At 46.1% G+C, this 14,651-nt stretch overlaps 1 protein-coding gene across 1 annotated transcript in view; it reads left to right on the plus strand.

Annotated features, from left to right (window-relative positions):
• The first annotated feature begins 12,638 nt into the window (after positions 1–12,638).
• Positions 12,639–14,651, plus strand: part of FBXL7 (F-box and leucine rich repeat protein 7) — a 187,937-nt gene continuing 185,924 nt past the window's right edge. The window contains exon 1 of the mRNA XM_035318059.1: positions 12,639–13,013. Coding sequence (XP_035173950.1) covers positions 12,977–13,013 — 37 coding nt within the window. The 5' untranslated portion in view covers positions 12,639–12,976. The remainder of the gene's footprint in view (positions 13,014–14,651) is intronic.

Raw genomic sequence — 14,651 nt, forward strand, 5'->3', positions numbered from 1 at the left:
AGCAGCATTGAACTTGCAGTGCTGAAAAGATGATTAATGATAGGCAAAACTGTACACAACGTGCAACTTATTTGGGGGTGGTGGGGGGAGGAGGGTGCAGTGAAAATCCGCATTGGAGAATTCTGGGCAAATGGTGTGTGAAATTGTTGACAAATTGCCCTCATTAAGCTCACTAAGAGAATGCTTTCATGAGAACATTGGCTTGATATCACCATGTACGTTGTAACTTCTACTTGAGATTGCACGTGGTGCTATTCTTATCATTTAAACCCTTGTAGCAGCTTTAATGTCCCGATAAAGCCAACCGCTGTAGCTGTCTTCACTGCTTGCTACATGAGATGTGAAGGAAAATTGCCGAGCAAGACTTCCATGAGTGGTTCTGAATTATTCATTAATTTATTCATTATAATGAACCATTCTGAGCCCAGCCCCCAGAGTTCATAAATGCCAGGAAACTGATTTAGAAATGCCTTAAGTTCCTCAGCCTTTAACTTGATCCCTATCAATGAAAGGGGCTTTTAAAAGATGACAGTCACAGAAGGCTCCATTTTAGAAAATGCAACTTTGGATACTGTTAAGCCTTGCTGGTGGCAGCAAACATTCAGAGGGAAAAATAATAATAATAATAATAATAATTATGATGTTTGATCATCCAGTACATTCATTGGCATTCAAGTAAGGCCAGTGTGCGCTACAGACTTGCCCTACCAAGTTAATTTTGGCCATCAGCCCAGATGTGCCCTGCTGGGCAAATACTGAGGTGCGAAGCCATCACTGGGGGGATTGCACAGACTGCTGAGACCTTCAAAGATGCAGGTGAGGCCATGGGCTAGTGTCAAGGCTTGTGCCACATACAATATGTGTCTGCTACCAGGTTTTATCACAGTAGTAGGGAAAGTATCCACGCAAAAAGAAGTTTGTAGCTAATACGTCTTGCAGCTCCCTGTTATTGAAAAATAATGGCAACTTGCGGGCACGGGAGGACAGGCTGGGGTTGTTGAGGGATGGAGAGAGTCAGGTGGAGTTAGATACCAGTGTGAGCTGTTTACCTTTGATTAAGCTGTTGCTTGAGTTGCTGCAATGGAGTAAGAGATGGTCAACCCTCATTAAAAGGTGATCCATACAAAGAAATGTTGAAAAATCACTGTCCTAAATGAAATGTATACCATACAGAAAATGACTTGAGCACAGACATAGGGCTGTCTTTGTGGTGAAAACTGCTGGTAATTTTGAACAGAAACCATAGGATAGGAAGAAAAATGAGTCATGAATGTATTGTCAACCAATGATCTGCCTGGGGTATAAAGAGATGTAGCTGGTGCTTCTTGGAGGTTTTACTGCAAGGAGACCCTGGCTGGAAAAAACAAACAAACAAACAAACAAACAAACAAACTGCCATACAGGAAGAAGAGGAAAAGCCTGTCATGTGAGTAAGAGAACAGGAGACTGCCTTTCCCTTAACTTTCTCCTCTGTCACAGAGGATGACTTCTCAACTCAAGCTCTTGGTGGGCTCCAGTAACCACCTTTCCTCTCATTATGGCTAGATAAGCATGGGTCCAAGAACAGCTGGGAACTTTGGGAGAGATTTTCCTTTTCTAAATTGGCTTTCCAGTATGGGGAAGGGTGGGCATGATCAAATTACTTTGATCTCCTGTGTTTTGAGCTGCGCTAGAAAGCTGCATCAGCAGCTCCAGGCAGGGAAGGGTTTGTGTGGGTGCTCTGTAGTTGGCATCAGGCAAAGCCTGGGTTGACCTTAGGGTACTTGTGTGAGCTTTAAAGCTCCCTTTGCTGATTTTAAACTGAAATGCCTCATGGAATGGGCATATGATCCTGTTCAACAGTGACACTGAGGATATGAATATAACTATGGTAAGGAAGCTGTTGGGACAAACAGTTGGTGGCATATACATCTGTCTACATTTTAGTCCAAGTAAGTTAAAAATATATATAAATAAGTAAATTTAGATTTGTCAAACTGCCATACAGTGGATTATTGGGTTTATTTTTTTACTTGGGGATGGGTGTGAACACATTTTCCCCACTGCCACAAACTATGCAGTCCAGTTCCCCACATTGAGGAGAATCTCAGATGAGCTCCATCATCCTAGTAGCATGCTTCCCTGAAGATGATTGTCTCCCTTGCTGTAAAAACGTACATATTCTGTGGCTGTGATGTGCTGAGGGTAAAGCCTGGCTGAAAGGTGCATCTGGGATTTGAACTTCTACTGTTTACTAGGCAGGAACTTGAACCCACTAAGCTATTCTTGCAAACAGCTGTACAAACTGTGTCCTCGCTGATCACCCTTCTGTCCAGGAGAGTCTGGAGTGACCTCTCCACTGGTGAATGGTGTCACTGACTATAAAGTGTATTGGCTCTGAAGTGGGTTTTTGAGTCCTTTAGAGAGGCAGTAAATGGATTATCAGCTCTGAGCATCCTGTTACCTCATAAATGGAGTACATAAACTGTGTATCTGATTTCATGTGGGACAGGATTTAATGCTGGTCATATAAAATAATTTTTCTAAGACTGGGACATCCAAGCTTCTTCTCTTTTAGTAGTGATACTAGAAAAAATGACTTAAAAGAACTATAGAAAATCTGCTGGTGACTGCAGCCAAGTGCACCATCTGATAAATTCTAGAATTAGCAGGTTACAAAATCAAGGAGTTATAATAATGACTACATTAACCCATTGTGCTTAGTCCGGGTGTTAAGACTTGGTGGGAAAGAGGTCAGGAAGGAAGAAATAGGAATTGTGAAGAACATGGAGAAACGATTCACATCTGGGCAGGGCCAGAATCTGTATTGAACACGAGGGACAGGTACTTCACAGTCGGTACTGGGAGCCTGTCTTCATGAGCTGCCTCTCCTGGGAGGTGTCCCACAAAATACCATGGATTATGGCTCCAACTGTTCAGCTGTTCATGAAGATGGCTAGCAAACAGGGTAGTAAGAGTGGCTTTTTTGTAGGCATCCCCAAACCTTTGTTTACACAGTCTGAGACTGGAAGGGATATAAAGAAAATCCACAACCTCCATAAGATTGTGCTTCCAAATGCGCTGCAGGATGTGTCGCCCTGCAACAGACCTTGTAGCAGCTTGTTGTGGCTTTGTGGAGCAACAGGTAGTGCTGCCAATGTTGCCAGGGTCTGGAGTTTCTCTGAGCCCTGGCTGACTGAGGGCTCAAGTGCTCCCTATTGTAGTAGACCTTAGCTGCTAATGCCGTGATGGTCCACCACTTCTGCAGAGAATATCTGCTTTAAAGGCATTATAAGCTTGTGGTTTTGGACGAGTTCTTGTGATGTGTATCTTAAGTATCTTGCAGTATGGTGACCTGAGGGAGAAAGTTGAAGTTCACTGTTCCTCCTGTCTTAGAAGCTGCCTTAGGTTAAGATTCTGGCTTGTGTTTGCCCAGCAAAGGGCTGTGGTAGTTTAAGATCCCACTTAAGTCCTGCACTTATCTGCCGTGTTCATCCCTTGCCCCTGAAGCTGGGGTGAAGCAGAAGGGGGGTTTGACCAGGTGCCTGCCATTCCGGTGTGCTCAGACAAACCCGAACTTATTAGTGGTTTAGTGAATACCTGGCACCTTGACCAGACATGGCTGAGGAGTAGTGCTCAGATTTTAAGCCCTGCTGGCAACAGAGCAGTGACTTCTCAGATGGAAGGGGACACGACTTGGGATGTTGAAAATCCAGCACTTACAGAGCAAAATCTACCAGAAGAAATCTGCTAAAAGCCTTCTAAACAATTCATGGCAGTTTTTAGTATGTGACCAGTGGATGCAATGTGCCAGATTTGAAAATGGACTGTGTAAGTTGATGCTACTAATTTTGATATTCCTTTAAGAGGTATAATGTCAGATTTTTACATACAAAGAGAAGACAGTTGGGTGGAAGAAAATATCTAAAGAGAAAATATTCAGGGCCTAAGTGACAGACAACAATTCAATGAAGGATCTACAGTTTTATGTCAGAGGCTCCTGTACCGATTGCTACCGCTGTCTGCTTGATCTATTTGATCTGCCTGTGGGAAAGGGACGAGTTAGGTACTTGATCCCAACTTCTGTAATCTGCCAGTTGAGATGAAGGCCTGCTCTTTACTTCATTCCATCACACCCTGAAGAAAGGACCTACCCTTGCCTGTCACACTCTTTGCACTGTCATCAGGTGTTCCTTTCAGCTCGGATTTGTGGCAATGAAACAGGCAGAGTGCTCCTGGGGCAGTGAGCGGCACGTTGTGCTCTGAAGGGCAGAGTCTCACAAAACAGAAGTATCAATGAAAATAAAATTGAAATAGTAATGCCTCAGCTGTTGGCTCACTTCATGATAAGATCTTTGTAATAGTTTTCTTAACTATGAAGGACATGTGCAAGTGATTTAATATGTATGAGCAAAAATATTTAGAATAATAGATCTGAATGATAGAAATGTAGCAATGACACTTTATTTCCCAGAAGCAATTGGCTGATTTTAATTAAGCCAGAAATTAGCCTGCAAGATGATGGCTCATAAAATGTCTGGAAATATCAACTTCATGCTAATTGTGCTGGCTTTACATGTGGACACTGTCCTTATGGTAAATTTCCAAATTAGTCATGGACACATGGGACAAGGCAGGCTGTTTGCTGGGGGATGAGCACAGGAGGAGGCAGGGGGCCTTTTCGCTGAACCTAGATGCTCTGCGTGCTAGAGCCGCTCTGCTGGAACATTTGCCACAGGCAGAGAAAACGTGCTCTGCTATTACTTGAAAAGCCTCCTAGCAGAGCACACAAACAAGACTGTCCTGTTGTGCAAGGGGAAGCAGACATGCTCTTTGTCCCATTGCACTGGGACAGCTGCCGTCAGTGTCCTCAGCATCCTCTGGCATTCGTACCTTAGCCTTGTTTCAAAAGCTACGTGCTGATGGTTGTGTAGACGCACACTTTTCCTGCGTTGTAGCCCAGTAGTCCAGGTTGCGGTACTGAAAGAGCTTCTTGTTAATGCTTCTTAATTTTTCTAACAGCATCATACTGTTGATAACAAATGAAGTTCTGTGCAGGGAGAGACACTGCTGAGGGAAAATGAGGCATTTTGGCTGCAGGCTGGACAATTCAGGTGCAATGGTTCAGAAAGCTCCAAAATGGAATAAAACTTTCTGAAAGAAACTTGGTGAAACTCCTCTTTGTGTTGCTAAATTGTGCTGCCTCTCTTTATGAAAGGAAGAAGAATTGGGAGGGAGCCCATCAGGGCTGAACTATTCAAGAGCCACTGCCTGTGAATTTTGTTAGGATGTTTTGTATTAACATCAGTCTGAGGCAGAAGAACGGAACTGGGGGTGGTGGATGAGAGAGGCCATGAGAAGAAAATAGTTGCTTCAGGGAACAATGATAAAGCCTGAATACACAGAGAAGTTAGTGGAGATCGGTGCTGAGGAGAAAAATCCTGTGGAAATCCAAGAGGTTACTGTCTACCACCGTGGGAAGGAAGACAGTACAGGAAGGAAGCAGGATGGGAAGTCCAGCAGAGAGGAAGGGAGTTCTGTTGAGTGAGGTATCTTGGGATAAACAGGGCCCGAGAAGCTGAGACTACAGCTAGCTGTGAAGAACAACCTGTGAAATGAGGCACCAGCATGTGTGACCGTGGCACTGTTTGTACCAGAGGCGGACCAAAGTCAAAGTAGAAGGAACTGTGGTTATAGAGATAGTCAGATAAAAGTTGGCTCTGATGTGGCGTCCTTTGTCCAGCAACCCATGTTCCAGCATTACCTGCTGCTTCTTCGGAGAAGGCACAGATCTCTAAAACTAAGCTTTCTCTCTCCCCAGTGTTGATTCCTGTAGGCTGCTTCTAGATGGGGGTTTTCAATCTGTTCAAGTCCCTCTCCAGGGAGTGTCCACAGTGTGTCAGCTCAGGCACAACCCCCCTCACCCTGCCCTGCTTTTGCAGAGAGGAAGCCTGGCCACAGCAGCTGGACAGTGTGCTGCAGCTAGGTTCCCAACGAGGATGGTGTAGACATAGCCATGGCACTCAGAAAATCTTCTGTTGCCATCACTTCTTCTCTTAGTCCAACTAACAGCAGTCTGTTCTGCAGAGCGTAGGTTTCCAGCCCTGCAAATGATTGCTATAGATGCCAATGAGATGAGGCAATGTATCTCCACGAGTTCATTCTTTGCTTAGTTCTTGGAGCTTGCACCAGCCAACCCTGTGTTTCAAACTAAACAAAAAAACCCTACATTAAAATTGCAAGGTCAGACATAAGCTATGAAATGTCAGGATTAATTTTGCCTGTACAGCCCTACTATGTCTCCATTGTGCTTATGCATTATAATGCCATAATTTACATAATCACAAACTGCTTCTGGGAAATGAAGTGGTTTTGCAGTGTTGGCTGTGGTCCCCAGCCTTGTTTGTTGTGGAAGGTGTACTGCAGACAAGGCAGGGGAATTCAGGATGGTGGTTCTGGAGTCGCACACAGTCTTCATTCTTGTGTTTTCTAACACTTCAGACTTAAGAGCTTGACTTTGCAAGCTTGCTATTCTTTTCAACAGATTTTACGGGTAATGTAAAACATGTTTCAGCACAGTCTGAGGTTTATTTATTGCTTTTGTTGTTGGAAGAAGGGAAAAATCAGGTCCAAGTGGGGATTTCCTCCTGTAAAAATGAAAAATCAGCAAAAATATCTTAAAATCTCATCTGGGTTGAAAACTTTTTCAGATTTAAATTAGGTGAACATCTGAAAAGAGCTTCAAATAAAACTAGATCGCTATTTGATAGAACTGCCTGTACTTCATCTGTTCTGTGATTCCATCAGCACCAATCGTACGACAAACTCTCAAGTCCAAAGTGTCCTAGAACTGGAGCAACACCTTGATTTAATGCATTTTAATGAAACCTATCGAAGTCACTGTGGGAGCAGAGCCCTTGCATGGCTGGAGCAGCCTGACCTCATGTGAGGATACGCTGCGAGAGTTACCAGCCAGCAGAGCAGACTCCACCAAAAGCCCTGCCTCTTAAAATACAACCCAGCTATCATTAGAACCTGCAGCTTCCTTGCCATGTAGCTCTCATGTTCACTCAGCTCTGTAGTAAGGCTACTGACAAAACAAATGACACATAATCTCAGGTCATATGGCAATGGGGCCTTAACTTTTATGTGTAACGATGAAGATAAGCTAGCCATGTCTTTCCTTCAGGAGGTAGGTAATATTCATGGATCATTTTGTAGTCAATAAAACAATATGCTTTTGATAATTGCTTTAAGTTGCCAGTAACTTGTTAGTCAAATTTCTTTTGGATTCTTTTTCACTTTAGAGTGCCCAAAAGCAGTCAACACAGATATTATCATGGAGTGTTCACAAAATATATGCAGCCATATGAACACGCTGATGTAAAAGTAGAATTAATTAGAAAAATACTACTTGGCTTCTGCTGTCTTTAAAAAAATACTGATATTTTCATCATTTTATTTAAATACAAAGTGTGAAAATAAATGCTTAAAATGTTTCAAGTGTGAAAAATCAAAGCTTACTACACAAATAGGAAGCTAGTCTTAGAGAAAACTAGTCTTAGTTTTGTTGCTGAAATTTGAAGTCCTGGGATACAAATGCCTTTTCAACTGAAGTTCAACATAAAGCTAGTTGAAAGTAGCTGGAAGTTTTTTTTGTGTGTGTGTTTTTTTTTTTTTTTAACCTTTTTTTCTTTTTCCTTCTTTCCTTCTTTCCTTCTTTCCTTCTTTCTTTCTTTCCTTCTTTCTTTCTTTCTTCCTCTCTCTCTCTCTCTCTCTCTCTTTCTCTCTTTTTGGGGGAGGGGTGGGATTCAAAAAGGAAAACTTAGGCTAAAACTGAAGGAAAAGAAATAAACAAACAAACCACCACAACTATGGCAAAAATTCCAGAGCCAAAGTATTTAATCTTGGAATTGCTGTGATGATGCCTTATGGAAATAGTTCAGTTGCTTTCAAATTTATTTATTTTTCCTTTATTCAGAACCCTTTCTTTGGCTACTTCTTCCAAAATCGCTGTGGTTTTATTCACGGAATAGAAACATGGTGCATCATGAGACATGTAATGCACCACAGAGGGAGGCTCATAATGAATAGAGATGTAATGCAAACACTCTTAGGAAGTATTGTAGCAACACATCCAAATAGAAACATTTTGGCCCATCGCTTTTTTGTTCTTTCTCAGCCCTATTCATTTTTAAATTCCTTGAACTGGGATGGGATACAAGTCTAAGAAAAAGGCATTGATGTCTCCTCATAAAGAAGGAAAATGGCACTATAGGAAGACACATCTCATATAATGATAAATCTTTCCCACTCTTGTAAGAATAGCAATTGATAGTACTCCATCTCTTCCCCTTTTTGATGGTGTGGTGGTTTTACCATGCTAGGCAGTTGAACACCACAACCGCTCTCTCACTCCCCCTCCTCAGATGAGGAGGGGAAGAAGTAAAGGAAAGAACAACTCACGGGTTGAGATAAGGATGATTTAATTAAAGAGAAATATATATATATATATTATTAAGGAAATATTATTATTAATTAAACAATTCAACTAAAGAGAAAAAAGGGAAAGGGGAAGAGGGAGGGGGAAAGGGAATAACAAAACAAAACAAGTAAAGGCTATGTGGAAGTGCAGAGGAAAGAAATTACTCTACTTCCCACAAATGAGTGATGCTTGACCACGTCCTTGAAGCAGGGCCTCAATGCATGTAGCCGGTGTTCGGGAGGAGGACAGACGTTTTCTCAACGAAAGCCCACCCCTCCCCTCTTCTTCCTTTTTCCACCTTTTATTGCTGAGTGTGACATCATATGATATGGAATATCCCTTTGGTTGGTTTAGGTCAGCTGCCCTGCTGATGTTTCTTTCTCACTTTTTGCCCACCCCCTAGGAGGGTCAGAGAGAGTCCTGATGCTGTGCCAGCACTTCTCAGCAGCAGACACAACACTGGTGTGATACCACTGCTGTTCTAGCTACAAGTGCAGAGCGCAGCACTGTATGGGCTGCTGCAGGGAAAGTTAACATCCCAGCCAGACCCAGTACAGGTGGGTACATACTGCTTATATTAAGAGACAACAAACCACAAAGATGTTCTTGTCCTTATGGAAAGTACTTCCTCTCCTTTTGATCGTTGAAAATGTGGCAGAACTGACGTGCTTTCAGATCTTTTGTACCATTTTGAAGGCTAGGGTATCTTAAAGGGTCATTATAAAGACTTTTGCAAAGGAATTATATGTGGCTCAGGGAGATGAGCTCAGTCACAGCCCAGAGACTCCCACCAGTCTGCTGTATTTATGTACAAATATACTGTATTTGTAGTTTGAGCCAAATAAGTAAGCTGTTCACAAACAAGGTATTGACCAACTGGAAGACAAGGATTAAAACAAAACAAAACAAATGGACAAAAAGAAACCAACCACAAAAGAAAAAGGCTACTCGGTAACTTTGTCAAGACAGGGTGAAACACCTCTGAAACCGTTAAAAAAATATATTCTTAGGTCTCATCCACAGGCACCATAATAGCCCTGAGCCCCAAACCATATGCCTATGGATAATAGGCCTCCCAGGCTCCCACAGTGTATCCCAGAAAGAACCAAGTGTTTAGTAAATACTGGATGGCTGTAAGATGACTCAGCCCTAGCTAAGACATGTAGGTCCTCTTTGAACTAGCATTTCCCAACATCTCTGGGAGCTTTTGGGCTTATGAAGCTCCAAGATTGACTGTCCTAAATGCCTAGCGCAAAAGGGTTACCCATTTTCAGTAATATCATCTGTGACAAACACATTTCTGCTGAGAGTTTTATGTCTTTGTACCAAAAGGAGTTCTGTTCTTTACTGCTTCTCCACATGCCCTCCATTTCATTCTCCTCTGGAAACAGTGTAATGGGATGTACAGCAGAAATATTCAGTCCTTTATCTGAAAGCTGCTCCTAAACCAAGATCTCCTAAACCAAGATGTTCTTTCCTTGCTCTCTCTCTCTCTCTCTCTCTCTTTTTTTTTTTTTTTCTTTCCTTTTAGTTCTGGTCATGTCAGAATATTCCTGGGCTTTGTGCCATAAACTTGATGGAGTGGTAATTTGTTTGTCTAATGTCTTTATTCTTTACAGGGCTCCCTTGACAGCTGAACATGTCTCACAAAGCATCATTCCATGCTGTTCTTAAAAATGCTTCTTGACAAAGGGATTCATTTCAACTACGTTGCATCATATTTTGAGTTTGGAGGGAAAAAGCCGTTTCTCCTCACAGCAGCTCTGTTCTTTCTGAATAGCATAACAAATACTTAAGTATAGCTATGAACTTGGGTCTATGTGTGTTTATATATCCTATCAGTCTAAGAAATTTATCTCATATACAAGAAAGGCTGCTGCAACCAGTGTACAACCTTCTGGGAGTTAGAAGAAGGACTTTTGGCCTTCCTGGCCCTATGAACCCTGCAGGAAAGTTTTCAGGTGGTTGACTACCACGGGATGCACAGCACATGACGTGACGTGAGGAGATGAGAGGTTGCCTAGGGAGCAGTTTGCAGTGGCTACTCCCGCCACTGCATTTCAGGATAAGATTAAGCACAGCTGGACTGCACATGGAGCTGGGACACATGCTGGTTTCAGCACAGCTGGGGACTAGCATTGCCCTGCTGCGCCTGCTCAGGGGAGGATGACACAGCAGGCACGGCAGCCGCAGCTGCCCATTGATGACTTGGAGACGATGGCTTGAGTGACAAGGTAGGCTGCTGCTCTGCAGAAAACCATGGCTTTTTTTCTTTAACTCTGCCTGGATGAATCTTTATCAAGTGTTTGGGAGGGCTTTTTCGAACCCTACAAGCCATACTGCAGGGGAAGGAATACTTTGCTGGCAGGCTGTGGGCCCATATGTAGAGCAAACGTTAACTGTGCACCGCTGTCTTTTACTGTTTTACAGATCTGAAGGCAGGTTGCTTCTTCCCCATGGCCTGAACAGGTAACGCTCAAAATGTATGTTCAAAGCAGACACTTGCGCCAAAGCCTGCCTGCCTTGGCACAGGACAAAGTTGGTTTAATATTAGTGGTTAGAAATTAACCTTTGAGTCAAGAAAACTATATATTTAGGCTAATTCAAAGGAAGCTCAGATGTTAATCTAATGAGTCTGGCCCCAGAAGGCATGATTTTCCTAGTCATTCACTGATTTGTGAGAACTGAGGGGTGTGTGTAGGCATCTTGAATCAGGACCAAAACTTCTCTGCAAGAAGCCTTAATGACCTGTATTTGATGGGATTAGAGTATAATTAAAGTTGCCTGATGAATTCTCGGTCATTAGTACTAACAGCACTCATTTCAGCTTCAGGTAATTAGCTCACCTCTTAATGAAAATGCATATTCATATATATATTCAAGTTAAATACCCACAAAACTTCAGGTTTTAGAAACTTTATTCATAGTGCTGTCAGTGTTTATGTTTTAGGCTCTGCAGTTTCATATTCATATTTCATATTAGATGTAGAGCTTAGGGATATGGTTTAGTGGAGGACTTGTTAGTGTTAGGTCAGAGGTTGGACTCGGTGATCTTGGAGGTCTCTTCCAACCTAGACTATTCTGTGATTCTGTGATTCCATTTGCAAATGCTGACAAAGACAGTATTTGCTCAAAATTATCTATACATTATCTATTGTCTAGTGTGTATTGGGATCTGTTTTTGGGTCCCTCACTACAAGAAGGACATTGAGGTCCTAGAGCATATCCAAAGAAGAGCAACAAAGCTGGTGAAGGGTCTAGAGAAGAAGTTTTATGAGGAGTGGCTGAAGGAGCTGGTGTTGTTTAGCCTAGCAAGAAGGAGGCTGAGGGGAGACCTTTTTGCTCTCTACAACTGCAAAGAAGGCTGTATTGGTGTGTGTGGGGGGTCAGTCTCTGCTTCCCAAGCAACAATTGATAGGACAAGAAAATGGCCTCAGGTTGTGCTAGGGGAGGTTTAGGTTGGATATTAGGAAACATTTCTTCGCTGAAAGGGTTGTGAGGCATTGGAACAGGCTGGCTGCCCAGGGAAGTGGTGGAGTCACCGTCCCTGTAAGTATTCAAAAGACACATAGGTGTGGTGCTTAGGGACATCCTTTAGTGGTAGACTTGGCAGTGCTAGGTTAATGGTTGGACCAGATGATCTTAGAAAGCCTTTTCCAACCTAAATGATTCTGTGACATTTAGGAAGATGGGCTCTTTCCCCAGGCCGCGCAGGTTACAGGCACCCCTCTGCTGGGGCTGTGGGCTCCCCTTGCTCTCCCGTCTCGGGTGTGTGACTGCTACGTGGGCTCCCTTACGGTGGCACTAGTGGTGCTGAGCACGCTGGGCACCCTTCATGATGGGCGACGCTCTGTTAGGCACAGTTGGTGGCGGCAGCTGGGACCCCCCAGCAGCCTGTCCCCTTGTGGCTAAAGAGCATGGGAGCGCCAAGAGAGGAGGTTCCCTTTGGTAATTAACGAGCCTGAAGGTGCACGACCAGCGGGAAGGGACCGGGGGTTTAGGGGGGGGTCACCGGGCCTGAACGCCGGGGGCCCACCGGGGCAGCGCTGAGGGAGCTGCCTCAGAGGCCCGGCCCCGGCCTGGAAAAACGGGGAGGCTGGGCCGGGGGGAGGCCGGGCTTCACTTCTTTCCCTCCTCCCTCCCTCCTCTCTCCCTCTCGGCGGCGCTGGGCGCCGGGAGGAGGCGCCTGCCGCTAACAAAAGTCGGCGGCGGGGCTGCCCGTCCTCCCTGCGTCCCTCCCCGGCAGCAACAAGTGGCTGGCGGCGGCTTCCCGGGGGAGGCAGCCGGGCTGCGAGGAGGAGGAGGAGGAGGAGCGGAGCCGACCGAGGCCGGAGGAGCCCCCGCGCACGGCGGCGGGGCCCCGTGGATTACAACTGGAGCCGGCCAGGAGCTGGGGAGCGCCGGGCGGCGCCGCGCCCCTGCCCCTGCCCGCGGTGGCCATGGTGCGCGGCGGGCAGCGGCGGCAGCAGGGCCGGCGGCGGCGGGGGTGGCGGCGGGCATGAAGCCGGCGGGATGGGCGCCAGCAACGGCAAGCAGTACGGCAGCGAGGGTGAGCCGCGGGGAAGGGGCCGGGGCCGCGGGGAGGGGGGGAGTGTTTGTTGCCGAAAAGCCGCCTTTTGTGAGGGCTTGCGACTCGCCCGCGGAGCGCAGGGCTGCTGTGTGGCTGCTTCCTGTCTGAGCAGAGGGGAGAGAAAAGGGGAAAAGGAGCCCCGGGCAGCAGGGGAGGGGGAGTTAATGCGCTCCAGCTGCTAGCCTAGCCCCGTCCTCCCGCGATTCCGCCGGGTTTGGTGCTCGGTATGCGGGGCCCAGCCCGTCCTGCCGGAGGGAAGGAGCCCCTCGGTCTGGCTGCAGTCGCACGGGTATGGATCTCGGCCCATGGCGAAGGAAAAAGGGGCCAGCGGAGGCGGCAGCCCCGCAGCGAGCGCAGGAGGCGCGTCCTCTGCCCCGCGGCGCCCAAGGCTTGCCGCGACCCCCGGCCGTCGTTCGCACGCCTCAGCCCGACGGCATCCGTGGGGCCGTGTGGGGCACGCGTCCTGCCCTCGTGGTGCTCGGGGTCACCGCCTGTCCTGCCCCTGCCGTGCCCCTGCGGCCGTGTGGGGTCACCCACGCGTCCCCCTTCTTGTGAGGGTGGAGCGAGGGGGGCGGCCCGGCGACCTGCTGGGTTCTCCGGGGTCCGGAAGGCGACTGCCAAAGAATACACCTCTCTCACATCCAAAGTATGCGGGGAGGTTGTGGAAAAGGAAAGGAAAATCACCGCTTCTCCAACAGATTCTGCGGTTCCTCTCGCTTGGTGCCAAACGAGCTCTGCTTTCGGAAGAGCTGAACAAGTCAGGAGCTTCAAGCTCAAGGCGTTCTCGCTGTTGCGTGGTTTGGCTCACTTGATGCCAGAATAACCTCTGCGTAAATGGGGTCAGCCTGGAGGCTGCGATCAAAGCCTCTTTGGGCTCCTCCTGAAAGGGGAAATCCTAGGTTGTCCCTGGAGTTGAGTCAGTGTCTTACAGTTCTTGGTTCTGTGCAGAAGTCATTGCTGAGGGGTTTTGGCACGATGACAGGAAGGCACGGCTGTGGCCCTGAGCTTTCTTGTGGATCCATACGAATGCTTGCTTCACAACATTGGGGATTGAAGTGATGGGTTAGGGTTGTCTTCTGCAGCCCTGAGCGAAGTGGAGGAGAGCGTTAGTGTTCTCAGACAGCCCAGTAGTAACTGCAGGGAGGAGGCAGATCGGTGCGACTGGGACGTTCCCAAGTAATTCACCTCTTCCCTCCATTCAGAGTGGAGTGGCGGTCAGCTCCTGGGAAGGCAGACTGCTCCTGGCACAGGTGGCACAGTTGTTTATGCAGCACAGAACATTACCTGAGTTGAAAAATAGTAGGCATTATATTGGTTTAAAACCAACCAACTGGAAAACAAAACAAAACAAACAAAAAAACAACAATGGAAAAACACACCCCACAAACAAAACTGTGGTCCATGTTTTGTTTTTTCAATTCAGGTCTCTTGTTCCACCCATCAGCTTCTGTACAGCATCAGCCACAGTGAGACTTAGAGACAGTGTTGATCACTGCTTTCTTACTCTTGATCACCGCTATCTTTCGGGGTGATGGGGAGGAGAGCAAATCTAAGTCTGATAACAGGAAGCTTTTGTTTTTTGTAAGGTACTCTGTATTCCCAGCTGGGGCTTTTGGT

This window comes from Oxyura jamaicensis, chromosome 2, assembly GCF_011077185.1.
Source record: "Oxyura jamaicensis isolate SHBP4307 breed ruddy duck chromosome 2, BPBGC_Ojam_1.0, whole genome shotgun sequence".
NCBI classification, from domain to species: domain Eukaryota; kingdom Metazoa; phylum Chordata; class Aves; order Anseriformes; family Anatidae; genus Oxyura; species Oxyura jamaicensis.